This window comes from Mustelus asterias, chromosome 7 (genome assembly GCF_964213995.1).
Source record: "Mustelus asterias chromosome 7, sMusAst1.hap1.1, whole genome shotgun sequence".
Classification (NCBI taxonomy): domain Eukaryota; kingdom Metazoa; phylum Chordata; class Chondrichthyes; order Carcharhiniformes; family Triakidae; genus Mustelus; species Mustelus asterias.
The window spans coordinates 136,890,002-136,905,941 of NC_135807.1; the positions used below are offsets into that span (position 1 = coordinate 136,890,002).

Consider the following 15,940-nt stretch of genomic DNA (forward strand, 5'->3'; position numbering starts at 1 on the left):
ACTGTATATTTCCTATCTGTATCAGACCTTCCAAAATGAATTACCTCACATTTGTCCGGATTAAACCCCATCTGCCATCTCTCCGCCCAAGTCTCCAACTGAAGACAGAGGGTGGTAGTGGAAGGGTCTTTTTCCGGCTGGAGGCCTGTGACTAGTGGTGTACCGCAGGGCTCTGTATTGGGACCTCTGCTGTTTGTGATTTATATAAATGATCTGGAAGAAGGAGTAACTGGGGTGATCAGTAAGTTTGCGGACGACACAAAACTGGCAGGACTTGCAGATAGTGAGGAACATTGTCAGAGGCTACAGAAGGATATAGATAGGCTGGAAATTTGGGCAAGGAAATGGCAGATGGAGTTCAATCCTGATAAATGCGAAGTGATGCATTTTGGTGGGAATAATGTAGGGAGGAGCTACACGATAAATGGAAGAACCATAAAGGGTGTAGAGACGCAGAGGGACCTGGGTGTGCAAGTCCACAGATCTTTGAAGGTGACGTCACAGGTGGAGAAGGTGGTGAAGAAGGCATATGGCATGCTTGCCTTTATAGGACGGGGCATAGAGTATAAAAGTTGGGGTCTGATGTTGCAGATGTATAGAACGTTGGTTCGGCCACATTTGGAATACTGCGTCCAGTTCTGGTCGCCACACTACCAGAAGGACGTGGAGGCTTTGGAGAGAGTACAGAGGAGGTTTACCAGGATGTTGCCTGGTATGGAGGGGCTTGGTTATGAGGAGAGATTGGGGAAACTGGGGTTGTTCTCCTTGGAAAGACGGAGGATGAGGGGAGACTTAATAGAGGTGTATAAAATTATGAAAGGCATAGATAGGGTGAACGGTGGGAAGCTTTTCCCCGGGTCGGTGGTGACGTTCACGAGGGGTCATAGGTTCAAGGTGAAGGGGGGGAGGTTTAACACAGATATCAGAAGGACATATTTCACACAGAGGGTCGTGGGGGCCTGGAATGTGTTGCCGGGCAAGGTGGTGGAGGCGGACACACTGGGAACGTTTAAGACTTATCTAGACAGCTATATGAACGGAGTGGGAATGGAGGGATACAAAAGAGTGATCTAGTTTGGACCAGGGAGCGGCGCGGGCTAATTGTTCCTGGTTTCTCGTTTCAAGGCTTCATTCTACGATCATCTTGCTGGTGCCAGTACAGAGTGATACTGCGGATAGTTGGGAACCTGTCTCGGGGGCAGGGGATTCATATGGTGTTCGTGGAAGTGGAAATGACTAGGGTTGGGAAGCATTTTCCGATCGGGGCCATTGTGATCTCCTGGACTCGTTTCGATCGCCTCAGGGGGTCGGAGAGGAATTTCCCAGATTTTTTTTTCCCCATATTGGCCCTGGGGTTTTTCACTCTGGGTTTTCGCCTCTCCCTGGAGATCACATGGTCTGGAATGGGGGGGTGGGGGTAAGTTAATAGGTTGTAATGAACAAAGCATCGTAGCTGTGAGGGACAGCTCGGTGGATAGGATATTGGTATGTAGATAGGCTGGAAAATTGGGTGGGGATCCTGGATTCAGGATTCAATCCTGGACTGGGGAGCGGCGCGGGCTTGGAGGGCCGAAGGGCCTGTTCCTGTGCTGTATTGTTCTTTGTTCTTTGTTCTTTGATCTATATCCTGCTGTATCCTCTGATGATCCTCATCGCTATCTGCAAATCCACCAACCTTTGTGTCGTCCACAAACTTACTAACGAATCCAGTTACATTTCCCTCCAAATCATTTATATATATTACGAACAGCAAAGCTTCCAGCACTGATCCCTGAGGAACGCCACTTGTCGCAGCCCTCCATTCAGAAACACATCCTTCCACTGCTACCCTCTGTCTTCTTTGACCCAGCCAGTTTTGTATCCACCTTGCCAGCTCATCTCTGATCCCATGCGACTTCATCTTCTGCACCAGTCTGTCATGAGGCCTTGTCAAAGGCCTTACTGATGTCGATGTAGACAACATCCAATGCCCTACCCTCATCAATCATCTTCGTCACTTCCTCAAAAAACTCGATCAAGTTCGTGAGACACGACCTCCCCTTCACAAAACCATGTTGTCTCTCACTAATACGTCCACTTATTTCCAAATGGGAATAAATCCCCCTGTCTTGAAGAATCCTCTCCAATAATTTCTCTACCACTAATGTAAGGCTCATCAGCCTGTACTTACCTGGATTATTCTTGCTACCCTTCTTAAACAAAGGAACAACATTGACTATTCTCCAATCCTCTGGGACCTCATAAGAACAGGATATGGCGCTAGACTCATTGATCAACAGTTCCAACGCGCCACAGCGAAAAACCGCACCGACCTCCTCAGAAGACAAACACGGGACACAGTGGACAGAGTACCCTTCGTTGTCCAGTACTTCCCCGGAGCGGAGAAGCTACGGCATCTCCTCCGGAGCCTTCAACATGTCATTGATGAAGACGAACATCTCGCCAAGGCCATCCCCACACCCCCACTTCTTGCCTTCAAACAACCACACAACCTCAAACAGACCATTGTCCGCAGCAAACTACCCAGCCTTCAGGAGAACAGTGACCAAGACACCACACAACCCTGCCACAGCAACCTCTGCAAGACGTGCCGGATCATCGACACAGATGCCATCATCTCACGTGAGAACACCATCCACCAGGTACACGGTACATACTCTTGCAACTCGGCCAACGTTGTCTACCTGATACGCTGCAAGAAAGGATGTCCCGAGGCATGGTACATTGGGGAAACCATGCAGACGCTGCGACAACGGATGAATGAACACCGCTCGACAATCACCAGGCAAGACTGTTCTCTTCCTGTTGGGGAGCACTTCAGCGGTCACGGGCATTCGGCCTCTGATATTCGGGTAAGCGTTCTCCAAGGCGGCCTTCGCGACACACGACAGCGCAGAGTCGCTGAGCAGAAACTGATAGCCAAGTTCCGCACACACGCGGACGGCCTCAACCGGGATATTGGGTTCATGTCACACTATTTGTAACGCCCACAGTTGCGTGGACCTGCAGAGTTTCACTGGCTGTCTTGTCTGGAGACAATACACATCTTTTTAGCCTGTCTTGATGCTCTCTCCACTCCCATTGTTTTGTTTCTTAAAGACTTGATTAGTTGTAAGTATTCGCATTCCAACCATTATTCATGTAAATTGAGTCTGTGTCTTTATAAACTCTGTTTGTGAACAGAATTCCCACTCACCTGAAGAAGGGGCTTAGAGCTTCGAAAGCTTGTGTGGCTTTTGCTACCAAATAAACCTGTTGGACTTTAACCTGGTGTTGTTAAACTTCTTACCTTCCCTGTAGCCAGTGAGGATACAAAGATTTCTCTCAAGGCCCCAGCAATTTCCTCCCTTGCCCCTCTCAGTGTTCATGGGTATATCCCATCAGGTCCTGGGGACTTGTCTACCTTAATGTTTCTCAAGAACGCCAATACCACCTCCTTTTTTATCTCAACATGATCTCAAACCATCTACACACCCTTTCCCAGACTCATCATCCACCAAGTCCTTCCCTTTGGTGAGTACTGACGCAAAGTACTCATTTAATACCTCGCTCATTTCCTCTGGCTCCACGCATAGATTCCCTCCCTTGTCCTTGAGTGGGCCAACCCTCTCCCTGGCTACCCTCTTGCTTTTTATATATGTATTAAAAAGCCTCGAGATTTTCCTTAATCCTGTTGGCCAAGGCTTTTTTATGATCCCTTTTAGCCCTCCTTACTCCTTGCTTAAGTTTCTACTTTCCTTGTATTCCACACTTGCTTCGTGTGTTCCCAGGCTCCTGGCTTTGACAAATGCTTCCTTTTTCTCTTTGACTAGGCTCACAAGATCTCTCGTTATCCAAGGTTCCCAAAACTTGCCATACTTATCATTCATCCTGAATCTGGTCCTGAATCCCTATAAACTTACACTTGAAAGCCTCCCACAGGCTGCGAGTTCCAGGTACCCACCACCCTCTGTGTAAAAAAACCTGCCTCGTACATCTCCTTTAAACCTTGCCTCTTCCACCTTAAACCTGTGCCCCCTAGTAATTGACTCTTCCACCCTGGGAAAAAACTTCTGACTATCCACTCTGTCCATGCCCCTCATAATCTTGTAGACTTCTTTCATGTCGCCCCTCAACCTTCGTCGTTCCAGTGAGATACAGTCAACAATATGCAGAGGAATACTGAAGGTGCAACCCACGATCATTCACCTATTTACAGTGAAACCCCCAAGGTGCAGGAGATAATGGAGCCAAAATAAAGGTTTAACTAAAATACATTCACGCATTACAAAATTTCTAAAAGTTATACAGGGGGACAAATAATACAAACTTGAAATTAAGCCCAGCAAGGAGTATGAAAATTGTTGCTTCCATTTCTTCATTAAGGATTGAAAATTGAAAAATATTTCAAGATGAAGATTTTTCCATTGCTAAACTGATTTTCTTCCCTAAAGGACATTAGTGAACCTGATGAGATTTTACGACACTTGACAATGGCTTTGTGATCATCATTAAACTTTTAATTCCAGATTTTCACTGAAATAAATTTCACATCTGCCATGGTGGGATTCGAACCTGGGTCGCAACAGCATTATCCTGGGTCTCTGGATTACTAGCCCAGCAATAATACCACTATGCCACTGCCTTTCCAGTCAACCTAAATGGCAAGACAGGTGCAGCAGCAATTAGGAAGGCAAATGGTACGTTCATTGCAAGGGGATTTGAGATCAGAAGTGAGATGTCTTACTACAGAAGTGAGACCACACCTGAAGCATTGAGTACAGTTTTGGTCTTTCTGCCTAAGAAAGCATATACTTGCCATAGAGGGAGTACAGTGGAGGGTCACTAGGCTGATACCAGGGTTGGCCGGACTATTCTTTGAGGAGAGATTGATTCTACTGGACCTGTACGCACTAGAGTTTAGAAGAATGAGAGGAGATCTGATTGAAATGTATAAAACTCTAACAGGGCTGGACAGACTAGCTGCAAAAAGGATATTTTTTTCCTGGTTGGAGAATCAAGAACAGAATTCTGTGGAGGCCAAGTCACTGAATGTATTCAAGAAAGATTTTGTTCTTAAAGATTTTAAACAGCATCAAGGGGTATGGGGAGAAAGCAGGGATATGGCCTTCAGATTGAGGATCAACCATGATCATACTGACTGGCAGAGCAGTCTCAAAATGCCAAATAGCCTACCCCTGCTTCTGGTTTCTATTCATACCTCAATAGATATTATCCAATTTCCAGGGAGGTGACATGTAGTCTTCCGGAGAGGCAGCATGAGAGAACGGAATTGGGGCAAGCATTATATAGATTCCATTTAAAACTTGGACATTCTGTCCTTATTTTTGCATTCTAATTATAAATTCATTTGTCCACATTTATCATGAAAATCAACAATTTGCCCTCATCATGCTGTTGTTACATTGTCGAGTGGGGGATGGCCTCTGCCGCTGCACACTTAATGAGCTGGAACACTGTCCGCTTAGTGGACCTGATTTGTAAACTCCTTCAGATTTCTTTTAAAAACAAGCTCATACCAAGTGAAAAGGTGAACAAAAATTAAAGCTCCTTCTCACTCTCTGTTGGAAATTTCCTGTGCCCACAGAAATATAATACACTAATTAGGTTATTCTCTATCGTGTAATGATAGAGACACAACAGTTTACCTTTCGCTCTTGGATGTGCACCTTCCCTCTCCACATCACCAATGGATCAAGCACTTTCTCAAAACTTTCTGGGTCCACGATAGTTGCTCCCACGTATTCTGCAATTTTCTGCCAACTACAATTAGATAAATTATGTTAGATTCCTGGACTTGGCAATAATAAATTATAGTTTGAAGTAACTACTTGTTATCTAAGTTGTATCATTAGTTACATAGAACATACAGAAGTACGCCACTTATGCTCCACGTAGGTCTCCTCCCTCAGCTAACCAGTAACTCTGTTCCTACCTCGCTTTCTCTTAAATACATCTTTGAGATTAGCTTCAATTTCTCCCTGTGGGAGTGAGTTCCACACTCTCACTATTTTCTGGGTAAGGGGGTTTCTTCTAAATGCCCGACTTGCATTTTGGTGACTATCCTATATTGGTGTCCTCTAGTTTTGCTCTTCCTCTTCAAGGAGACACACTCTCTCCAAGTCAACTCTACCAAAACCTTTCAAAGGGCGGAACTTTACACAGAGGTGGTGACTCCGCCCCCAGCTTAAAGGTCAGGGGTAAGCCCGCCTCAGCGTGGTCAGGAAGTCCCAAGCCGATTTTATGGCCATCGGGCTATTAGATGGCTCAGAGCGAGACTCCTGCCCCCATCTGGGAGGAAGCCCCGCGTACGAGAACTAGCCACCAATCAAATGGTTAGCAGCCCTCTCGTCACAGCAGCAGCACCACTGGGAGTGATGGCCACTGCTGGGACTGCAGGCAGTCCTCATTGACGATCATCAATGGAGCTGGATGAGAAGGTGAGGCAAGGAGTTTTGCTGGGGCCAGGTTGACAGGCCTGGGGGGCGGGGGTGAATGGTGATGGTTGGTTGGGGGGGGGTCATGTGATGTGGACATCTCCCCACAACCCTGCTGGTAAAATTGCAGCAACATGAGGAAACTCTTCTCATAAAATTGCCCCTTAAGGGCCTCCGTTGATTCAAGGGTGAACCTGCCACCCTTCATCTCCCTGGTCTCTGGTGAAATACCAATGATGATGGGCAGGATAGGAAAAGCATAAATTTACCCTTACCTGCAGCAGACTGGGAGAGGGGCATAACATTTCACCCACAGTTTTAAAAATCTGTATTAAGAGAAAAGAGTCCAGGACTGTTCATCCTCTACTGATTTGTGGCCAGAAAAGTTTAGGGAACCCACAATTTGGGTTTCCTGGTTTTTAAAGTAACAATTTGGGGGCAGCACGGTGGCACAGTGGTTAGCGCTGCTGCCTCACAGCACCAGGGACCCAGGTCACTGTCTGTGTGGAGTTTGCACCTTCTCCCTGTGTCTGTGGGTTTCCTCCCACAGTCCAAAGATGTGCAGGTTAGAGGGATTGGCCATGCTAAATTGTCCCTTCGTGTCACGGGTAAATACGTGGGGTTACAGGGATAGGGCCTGGGAGGGATTGTTGTTGGTGCAGGCTTGATGGGCCGAATGGCCTCCTTCTGCATTGTAGGGATTCTATGATTCTATTCCATGAATTCACCATTTTCCTTTTTAGTAAATAATGTCTCTCAAGCTATTTACAGATATTTTTTATTAATGTTTGTAGATTTACGGTACTAGACTTTGCACGCAACCCAAAGTTCTTGTAGTTCTCAATCCAGAACGTAATTAAATACTGATGTATGAGCCACTGAGTTTGTTATAAAAACTCTTAATAGTTCGACATTTGATATGAAGAAAGGAATGTTCTATTGTAATTATAAAATGCCAAGTGGTGCCGTGTTTAAAAAATATAAAAGTTTGCCCAAACCTTAAATTCTAACTTCATAACCAGAAAATAGTTTCACATGCAAGCAAAATTACCGAAACAGAGAATATAGTTTATGCAATTGTTACATTGTGCGCCAGTTCCATGCAAACACCGTGAACTTTGGTAAGTTTTGAGATACTTACCACGTGCCATCCTTTATCGCAAAGGCAATTTCTGCTGAATGCCACTCTCTCAGGTGCTTAAATGCACCCACAACAGGAAGCCAGTCCTTCAGCTTAGGGATCCCACTGCCAGAGACCAGCAAAATGAGATCCAATAACCCTTTGCCTGTCAACAGGAAAAGAGAACACTGCAAAATTCATATCCATCTTTTATGCATAAAGACCATCTGCTCAAAACAACTTACTTAGGAATTGTGGCACTGTCCATTACCTCCACAAACACTTTTTGAGAACCAGTTATGGAACACAAAGTTAAAATAAACTTTGATCTGATTTTGATTTATTGTCATATGTATGCAGTGAAAAATATTGTTTCTTGCGTGCTACACAGACAAAGCATACTGTTCATAGGGAAGGAAAGGAGAGAGTGCCGAATGTAGTGTTACAGTCATAGCTAGGGTGTAGAGAAAGATCAACTCGATGCGAGGTAGGTCCATTCAAAAGTCTGACAGCAGCAGGGAAGAAGCTGTTCTTGAGTGGGTTGGTACGTGACCTCAGACTTTTATATCTTTTTCCTGACAGAAGAAGGTGGAAGAGAGAATGTCCGGGGTGCGTGGGGTCCTTAATTATGCTGGCTGCTTTGCCAAGGCAGCGGGAAGTGTAGACAGTCAATGGATGAGTCCTTTATTGATTAAGTTATAAGTCAATTTAATTGAGTTAAGGGTGGCACAGTGGTTAGCACTGCTGTCTCACAGCGCCAGGGACCCGGATTCAATTTTGGCCTCGGGTCACTTACTGTGCAGAGTTTGCACATTCTCCCAGTGTCTGCATGGGTTTCCTCCGGGTGCTCCGATTTCCTCCCACAGTCCAAAGATGTGCGGGTTAGGTTGATTGGCCGTGCTAAATTGACCCTGTCAGGGGGATTAGCGGGGTAAATACGTGGGGTTGTGGGGATAGGGCCTGGGTCGGATTGTGATCAGTGCAGACTCAAATCAAATGACCTACTTCCCTATAATGTAATAAATACAAGTGATGCAGTTTGATTTATTTTCCTCAAACTCTCTCCGAATAGCGTCCCCCAGCATCCAGAGCCCACGGACCAAATGGCCTCCTTCTGCATGGTAGAGTTTCTATGATTAATCAGTGTTAATTAGCTCTCAATAAGTAAAGCCAAGCATAATCCATTACAACACAAGTGCTCCAGTAGAAATCCTGCTGACAATTACCAGGAGGAGGTAATTTATCTGCTAGCTGGTGTAGACCCTCTGCAGCCTCTTCAAATAACCTGCAAAAGAAATGAATAGATTCTGTTTTACATTTTCAGATGTTACATTATTCCCGCAACGTGACCAAAAATATTGCAGTTACCCAACTCAGTAACAAAGTACTCAGTTTGTAACTCAGTACTGGAAAATTCCACTAGCTTTTTAATCTGATCAGCACAATTTAAAAGTGCAAAATGATACTGAAGAGGGTACAGGAATCTAGTGGTCACGGTACGAAATCTGCAATTCTGAGATCCCAGGTTTCAATCTCACCACAGTAAGTTGTGAAACTGAATTCACAGCAACTTGTGGACAAGCTCAAAATGGATAAACACCAAAGTTGCTGGGTTGTCAACAGCTCCTCAGCAATCTGACCAACAGGCCTACACTACATGGCTAACTTACACTACATGGCTAACTCCATGCCCTCAGAGGCACTAATTTACTTCAATAATTATCCATAATTATATTTTTTAATTTGTGGGACATCGGTGTCGCTGGCTGGCCAGCATTTATTGCTCATCTCTCATTGCCCTTGAGCAGGTGGTGGTGAGCTGCCATCTTGAATCGCTGCAGTCCACGTGCTGTGGGTTGACCCACAATGCCGCTAGGGAGGGAATTCCAGGATTTTGACCCAGCGACTGCAAAGGAACGGCGATATATTTCCAAGTCAGGATTGTGAGTGGCTTGGAGGGGAACTTGCAGGTGGTGGGGTTCCCATTTATCTGTAGCCCTTGTCCTTCTAGATGGAAGTGGTGGTAGGTTTGGAAGGTGCTGTCTAAGGATCTTTGGTGAATTGCTGCAGTGCATCTTGTAGATAGTACGCACTGCTGCTACTGAGCGTCAGTGGTGGAGGGAGTGGATGTGGTGCCAATCAAGCAGGCTGCTCTATCCTGGATAGTGTCAAGCTTCTTGAGTGTTTTTGGAGCTGCACCCATCCAGGCAAGTGGGGAGTATTCCATCACACTCCTGACTTGTGCCTTGTAGATGGTGGACAGGCTTTGGGGAATCAGGAGATGAGTTACTTGCCGCCGTATTCCTAGCCTCTGACCTGCTCTTGTAGCCACTGTGTTTAGGTGGTGAATCCAGTTGAGTTTCTGGTCAATGGTAACCCCAAGGATGTTGATTAATTAATGGTCTAGAATAGTCCAACAAAAAGGGTAGAACCGCAGGATAACTTTGTTTTGTTCGTGCTCTTTTTCCCGGTTTCTGGTTTTCTATTTGTCTGTAATTTTCACCATTTATTTCTGTTCTATCCATTACCAATATCACGTAGCTCGGAGTTTGCTATATCAGCCACCCATCTCACTCTGAAACATAAACTTCCAACCGTATTTTTGTCACCTCCAGACTTGATTGCTCCAATGCTTTCCCGTCCCCGCTGTTCAACCCCCGTAAACTCCAACTAGTCCAAAACCCAACTTCGCACATCTCAACCTGCATCATTCCACGATTTGAACACAATATATAGGCTTACATTAGTGGGTACTGAGGGAGTGCTGCACTGTCAGAGGTGCTGTCTTTTATAAAAGATGTTAAACCAAGGCAAACACCAATAGAGTGTAACTTCAATCCCTAGTTGGGTATTTTTACAGGAGATTTGATGGACCTAGAAGGATGAACCACAATTAGCTACGCAGTCTTTTCCTTCTGGACCCTATCTCACGTTCAAGTACTTGTGCAGATATACACAATATTCAGAACCTATGACTGTCAACATTACAACATTATTCAATACTTACTCAGACAAGGACATTGGCTCGTTAACATCACCATCCTCTTCCTCACAACCATTCATGTTATTCAGGCATTCTTGTATTAATGCGGGTACAGGTTCCTCATAGTCACTGTCCTGTGCACTGCAACTAATTTCTTCCCACTCTGCGCTACAGGACTAGAAAGAAAACAATCAGGGTACTTTGAGAAGAATATAAAGCATATTTGAGAAGAATATATTACCGATTTTGTGGATTTTGAGTGTTTGTTGAAAAGAGAACCAGCATGAGGGTTTTCACAGTTCCCACACAGGAATCTATATCCAAAACATTAACTTTTAAAACTCTTAGTACACCAGGTTAAAGTCCAACAGGTTTATTTGATGGCACGAGCTTTCAGAGCGCTGCTCCTTCATCAGGTGAGTGGAGGATTGGGTTCACAAATAGGGCATATATAGACACAGACTCAATTACAAAATAATGGTTGAAATGCAAGTCTTAACAGGTAATCAAGTCTTTACAGGTAGACAATGTGAGCGGAGAGGGGGATAATCACAGGTTAAAAAGGTGTGAATTGTCTCCAGCCAGGACAGTTAGTAAGACTCTTGATCAGCCAGCTGTGTATTTTGTTTTTTTCATTCACTCAAGGGATTGTCGACATCACTGGCAAAGACAGCCTTTATTGCCCTTGACAAAGTGGTGATGAGCCCCTTTCTGAATTCAACTGAGTGGCTGCCTCAGAGGGCGGTTAAGAGGCAACCACATTGTTGAGAGTCTATAGACCAGACCAGGTACGGACAGTACATTTACTTCCCTAAAGGATGTCAGTGAACCAGATGAGTTTTTGCAGCAATCTGGTGTCTTATTGGTCACCATTATTTATACTGGCTTTTTTAATCCAGATTTACCAAACTAATTTAAACTCCCCGGCTATGGGGGTTGGATTCTAACTCCAGTCTCCAAATCATTAGCCCATGCCTCTGAATTATCAGCCCAGTAACCGAATCACTTATGCTACTGTTTCCTCATTTCTAACAGTTCCACTTGTCTTCATGTTCCCCCCTTCAATTTTACCTCAGTCAACAAAAACAGACTAATTAGTGTATTGAGAAAGTCAGTCAGTCACAAAGCTGACTTCACCTTGTGCACAGGAATTGCAGGATCCCCATTCCCATCCGCCTCCTTACTTCTCAACTCCACAGCCTATCCTTTTGGCTTTGCAAATCTCAATCTGTAACATTATTTCCGCCTTGAAGGACAAGGGCAGCAGATACATGGAAACACCATCACCTGCAAATTCCCCTCCAAGCTATTCCAGCGGAATTTCACAGTAACTTCATTGTAGTGTTAATGTAAGCCTTACTTGTGACTAATAAATAAACTTTACTTTAAGCCCCACACCATCCTGACTGGGAAATGTGTCGACGTTGCTTCATTGGAACTCCCTCCCTAACAGCACGGTTGGTGTACCTACACCACACGGACTGCAGCTGTTCAGGAAAATGGCTCACCACCACCTTCTCAAGGGCAATTAAAATCATAGAATCCTACAGTGCAGAAAGAGGCCATTCGGCCCACCGAGTCTGCACCAACCACAATCCCACCCAGGCCCTATCCACATATCCCTTACATATTTACCCACTAACCCCTCTGACCTATGCATCCCGGGATACTAAGGGGCAATTTAGAATGGCCAATCAACCTCGCCCGCACATCTTTGGGCTGTGGGAGGAAACCGGAGCACCCGGAGGAAACCCATGCAGACACGGGGAGAATGTGCAAACTTCACACAGGCAGCGACCCGAGCCGGGAATCGAACCCAGGTCCCTGGAGTTATGAAGCAGCAGTGCTAATCACTGTGCAACCGTGCCGCCCCAATTAAGGATGGGCAATAAATGCTGGCCTAGCCAGCGACATTCACATCCTGTGGAAAAAAAAATCCTTTTCATTTTGTTATTTTTTTGGAAAATACCATCGTTTTCTCAACATCTACAACGCTGATTTATGATTATTTTTCTCCCAATGGGTGGGCGAGTTTCATTACTTTTGTCCCGTAGATATATATTATAAATGAAAATGGTGGACTGGTGGTTTTGTTTTACTGATAGTTTTGTGATCTGAACTCTGCGTTCTCACAGACTCACAGGTTTTAAACTTCCTCCTCTCCTCACCTGCACAAAGCCACGGATTGCCTGAATTGCGAAGAACCATTTCTGTGGTACCGGCACACCAGATACTGAACAGGCTGCAATAGATTAGGCAGACATTAACTAACACTGGATTTCAACAAGAACCATTAAATATTAATCCACAGCAAGAACAGAGTGAAAATTTGAATGATGAAGCTGCACCTTCTCAAAAAGGGCAGCACGGTAGCACAGTGGTTAGCACTGCTGCTTCACAGCTCCAGGGACCTGGGTTCGATTCCCGGCTTGGGTCACTGTCTGTGTGGAGTTTGCACGTTCTCGCTGTGTCTGCATGGGTTTCCTCCGGGTGCTCCAGTTTCCTCCCACAGTCCAAAGAGGTGCGGGTTAGGTTGATTGGCCATGTTAAAATTGCCCCTTAGTGTCCTGAGATGCGTAGGTTAGAGGGATTAGCGGGTAAATATTAGGGATATGGGGCTGGGGCCTGGGTGGGATTGTGGTCAGTGCAGACTCGATGGGCCAAATGGCCTCTTTCTGCACTGTAGGGTTTCTATTTCAATGTTAAAGGCAACAGTGGAAAAAAGAAACAGAAGGCAAAGAAAGATGAGCTTTCATGCCTTGACAAAAGTCAAGGGAGAGAAACAAACATGAAATCAATTGGTTATTGCAAACGGGAAAGGAAAATCAACTGATCACAACAACCAAACCCTGGGCGGGATTTCAGGGCCTCGCTGGTGCGAGCTGGAATTTCCCACCCGTGGTCAATGGACATTTCCGTTGTCGGCCCCTCGCCCACTCCGATTCCCTGGCAGGCAAGGCAGCAGAGTTGCAGCGAATGTGTGGGATATGGGAGGAATTTGAAGCAACCAGATTATTAACCTCTCCATCGCCACCAGAGGTCACCGATGAGGAGCTGGAATGACGGCCGATTTCTCTCCTCCCCAACCCAGATTGTGCCACCACTTCAACAACTTGTGTCTATAATGTTGTGAAATTTCCCAAGGGGCTTCTCAAGAGAGATTTCAAACAAAATTTGACATCGAGCCACACACGGCAAGATCTTTGTTAGATTTTAAGGAGCATTTTAGAGGAGGAGAGAAAGGCGACGAAGCAAAGAGGTTGAGGGAGGGACTTCCAGAGTTTAGGGCCCAGACACATCAGCCAATGATGGAGTGAGTTAGAATCATAGAATCCCTACCGTGCAGGAAGAGTCCATTCAGCCCATCAAGTCCACACTGACTCTCCAACAGAGCATCCCAACCAGACCCTAGGCCCGTAACCCCACGTATTTACCCTGCTAATCCCCCCTTAACCTACACATCTTGGGACACTAAGGGCCAACTTTAGCATGGCCAATCCACCTAACCCGCACATCTTTGGACCGTGGGAGGAAACTGCAGCACCTGGAGGAAACCCACGCAGACAGGGGGAGAACGTGCAAACTCCGCACAGACAGTGCAAATTTTTAAAAACTTTCCCAGCTGAGATCAGCTCACTCAGCACAGGCTGGAGATCATACTTCTATAACCTGCAGGGTTCATTCAGCTGCTCACTCTAAAGCTGCTAAACTAGCAGGTGAGGTCGGTAGCTTTTGTTTTCAGACTGCCCAGACAGACCCAAGAAACTCCAGCTACTGGCTGGGAGATTTTGGATCTAGGCAGTACCCCAGCTCTCCACTTTGCAGGGAGAATGCATCAGACATCATTTTGGATAACACAGCACTTGATGAAACAAAGTGGATCAGTGCCTATATCCAAATTCTACTGATGGAAGTTATAATAGGTAGTTGCTTCTCACAAGATAGGAGCAAATTTTAGATAAACACAGAGGCTGAGACAGGAAGAATCCAGAAGATATTACCTTACAAAAAGTAAAAAAAAAACTGCAACTTTAATGTGAGCAAGCTTATGAATTAAAATTCTAATTTATTACCTGGAAGTGAGGTCAATCTTGAATTTGTTGAGATACTGCAGTTCTTTCTCAGTATTTCATAAACACTATTAATAGCTGCCAGCTCTGCAATGCAAGAATGAAATTAGTGAACAACAGACACCCACAGACATACTGCACAGGTTGCTCCAGAGTCTGAAACAAAAACAGAAAATTCCAGAGAATCTCGGCAGGTCTGACAGCATTTGTTCAGTGAGAATCGAGACAACATTTCAACTCTGGATTTGCTCTATTCTCTCTCCACAGATGCTGTCAGACCTGCCGAGATTTTCCAGCATTTTCTGTTTCAGATTCCAGCTTCCGCCATATTCTGCCTTTATCTTTGGCCCGAGAGTCGGACACTTAGAAGGATTAGAGGGGATCTGATCGAGGTATATAAAATACTAAAAGGGATTGATAAAGTAAACGTAAACCAAATGTTTTCCCTCGTGGGGCAATCCAGAACAAGAGGTCACAGGTGTAGTTTGAGAGGTGGTAGATTTAAAACTGAGAGGAGGAGGAACTACTTCTTGCAGAGGGGGGCGAATTTGTGGAACTCGCTGCCCCATCGCGCGGTGGAGTCTGAATCACTGAATAGTTTCAAAAAGGAGACAGATATATTTCTAATTAAAAAAGGGATCAAGGGATATGAAGAACAGATGAAGAAGTGGATTTGAGACCAGGGAGAGATCAGCCATGATCTGATTGAATGGCAGAGCAGACTCGAAGTGCTGAATTTGCCGACTTCTGTTCCTAATTCTTATGTCTGTCCTATTTACCCATGTTACCACTGGGCTACACAACCTTCACACCTCATATCATCTCCTGGAGGCAAAAATACAGATTTAAAAATCCAAGCACAATTCATAAAAGAATGAATTCTGTAAAATTTATTTCCAATCATCAAAGATCACAGAAGATATCACTGAGGGACATCATCCAACATCCCACCAAACCGTCGTAGATAAGCAATATCAGCTTTCTCAAGGATCTGTTTGGCTCCCTTTAGAATGTTTGTTTATTTTCAGTCAGTGCACAATCAGACAAGCTATTGCAAAGCTCTGTGAGAAAGAAAACTCCCCCAATATTAAACCAAGATCTAAGCACATCCTCACGTTTCACACAACTAACGTAATTCAAATCATTGCTCCTATTGCAGGACCCAAGGGTTTTTAAATCAGGTATTGAGCTAGTCAACATTTTCCAAGGCTTTGAATTCTCCTGGTATGACAGGAGACCACGGGTGGATATAGATTCCTAAGGAGGCCTCGTGTATCAGGATACAAGAACTCAACCAATAGGAGTAGGGGAAGACTATTCGCCACCTTGA

General features: G+C 45.1%; 1 protein-coding gene across 1 annotated transcript in view; it reads right to left on the reverse strand.

The window, feature by feature from the left end:
- Positions 1 to 15,940, reverse strand: part of mtbp (MDM2 binding protein) — an 83,819-nt gene that overhangs the window by 66,094 nt on the left and 1,785 nt on the right. The window contains exons 2-7 of the mRNA XM_078216888.1: positions 14,614 to 14,697; positions 12,709 to 12,782; positions 10,565 to 10,716; positions 8,784 to 8,842; positions 7,579 to 7,723; positions 5,649 to 5,763 (exon numbers count right to left, since the gene is read on the reverse strand). Of these exons, the coding sequence (XP_078073014.1) occupies positions 5,649 to 5,763; positions 7,579 to 7,723; positions 8,784 to 8,842; positions 10,565 to 10,716; positions 12,709 to 12,782; positions 14,614 to 14,697 (629 nt within the window). The remainder of the gene's footprint in view (positions 1 to 5,648; positions 5,764 to 7,578; positions 7,724 to 8,783; positions 8,843 to 10,564; positions 10,717 to 12,708; positions 12,783 to 14,613; positions 14,698 to 15,940) is intronic.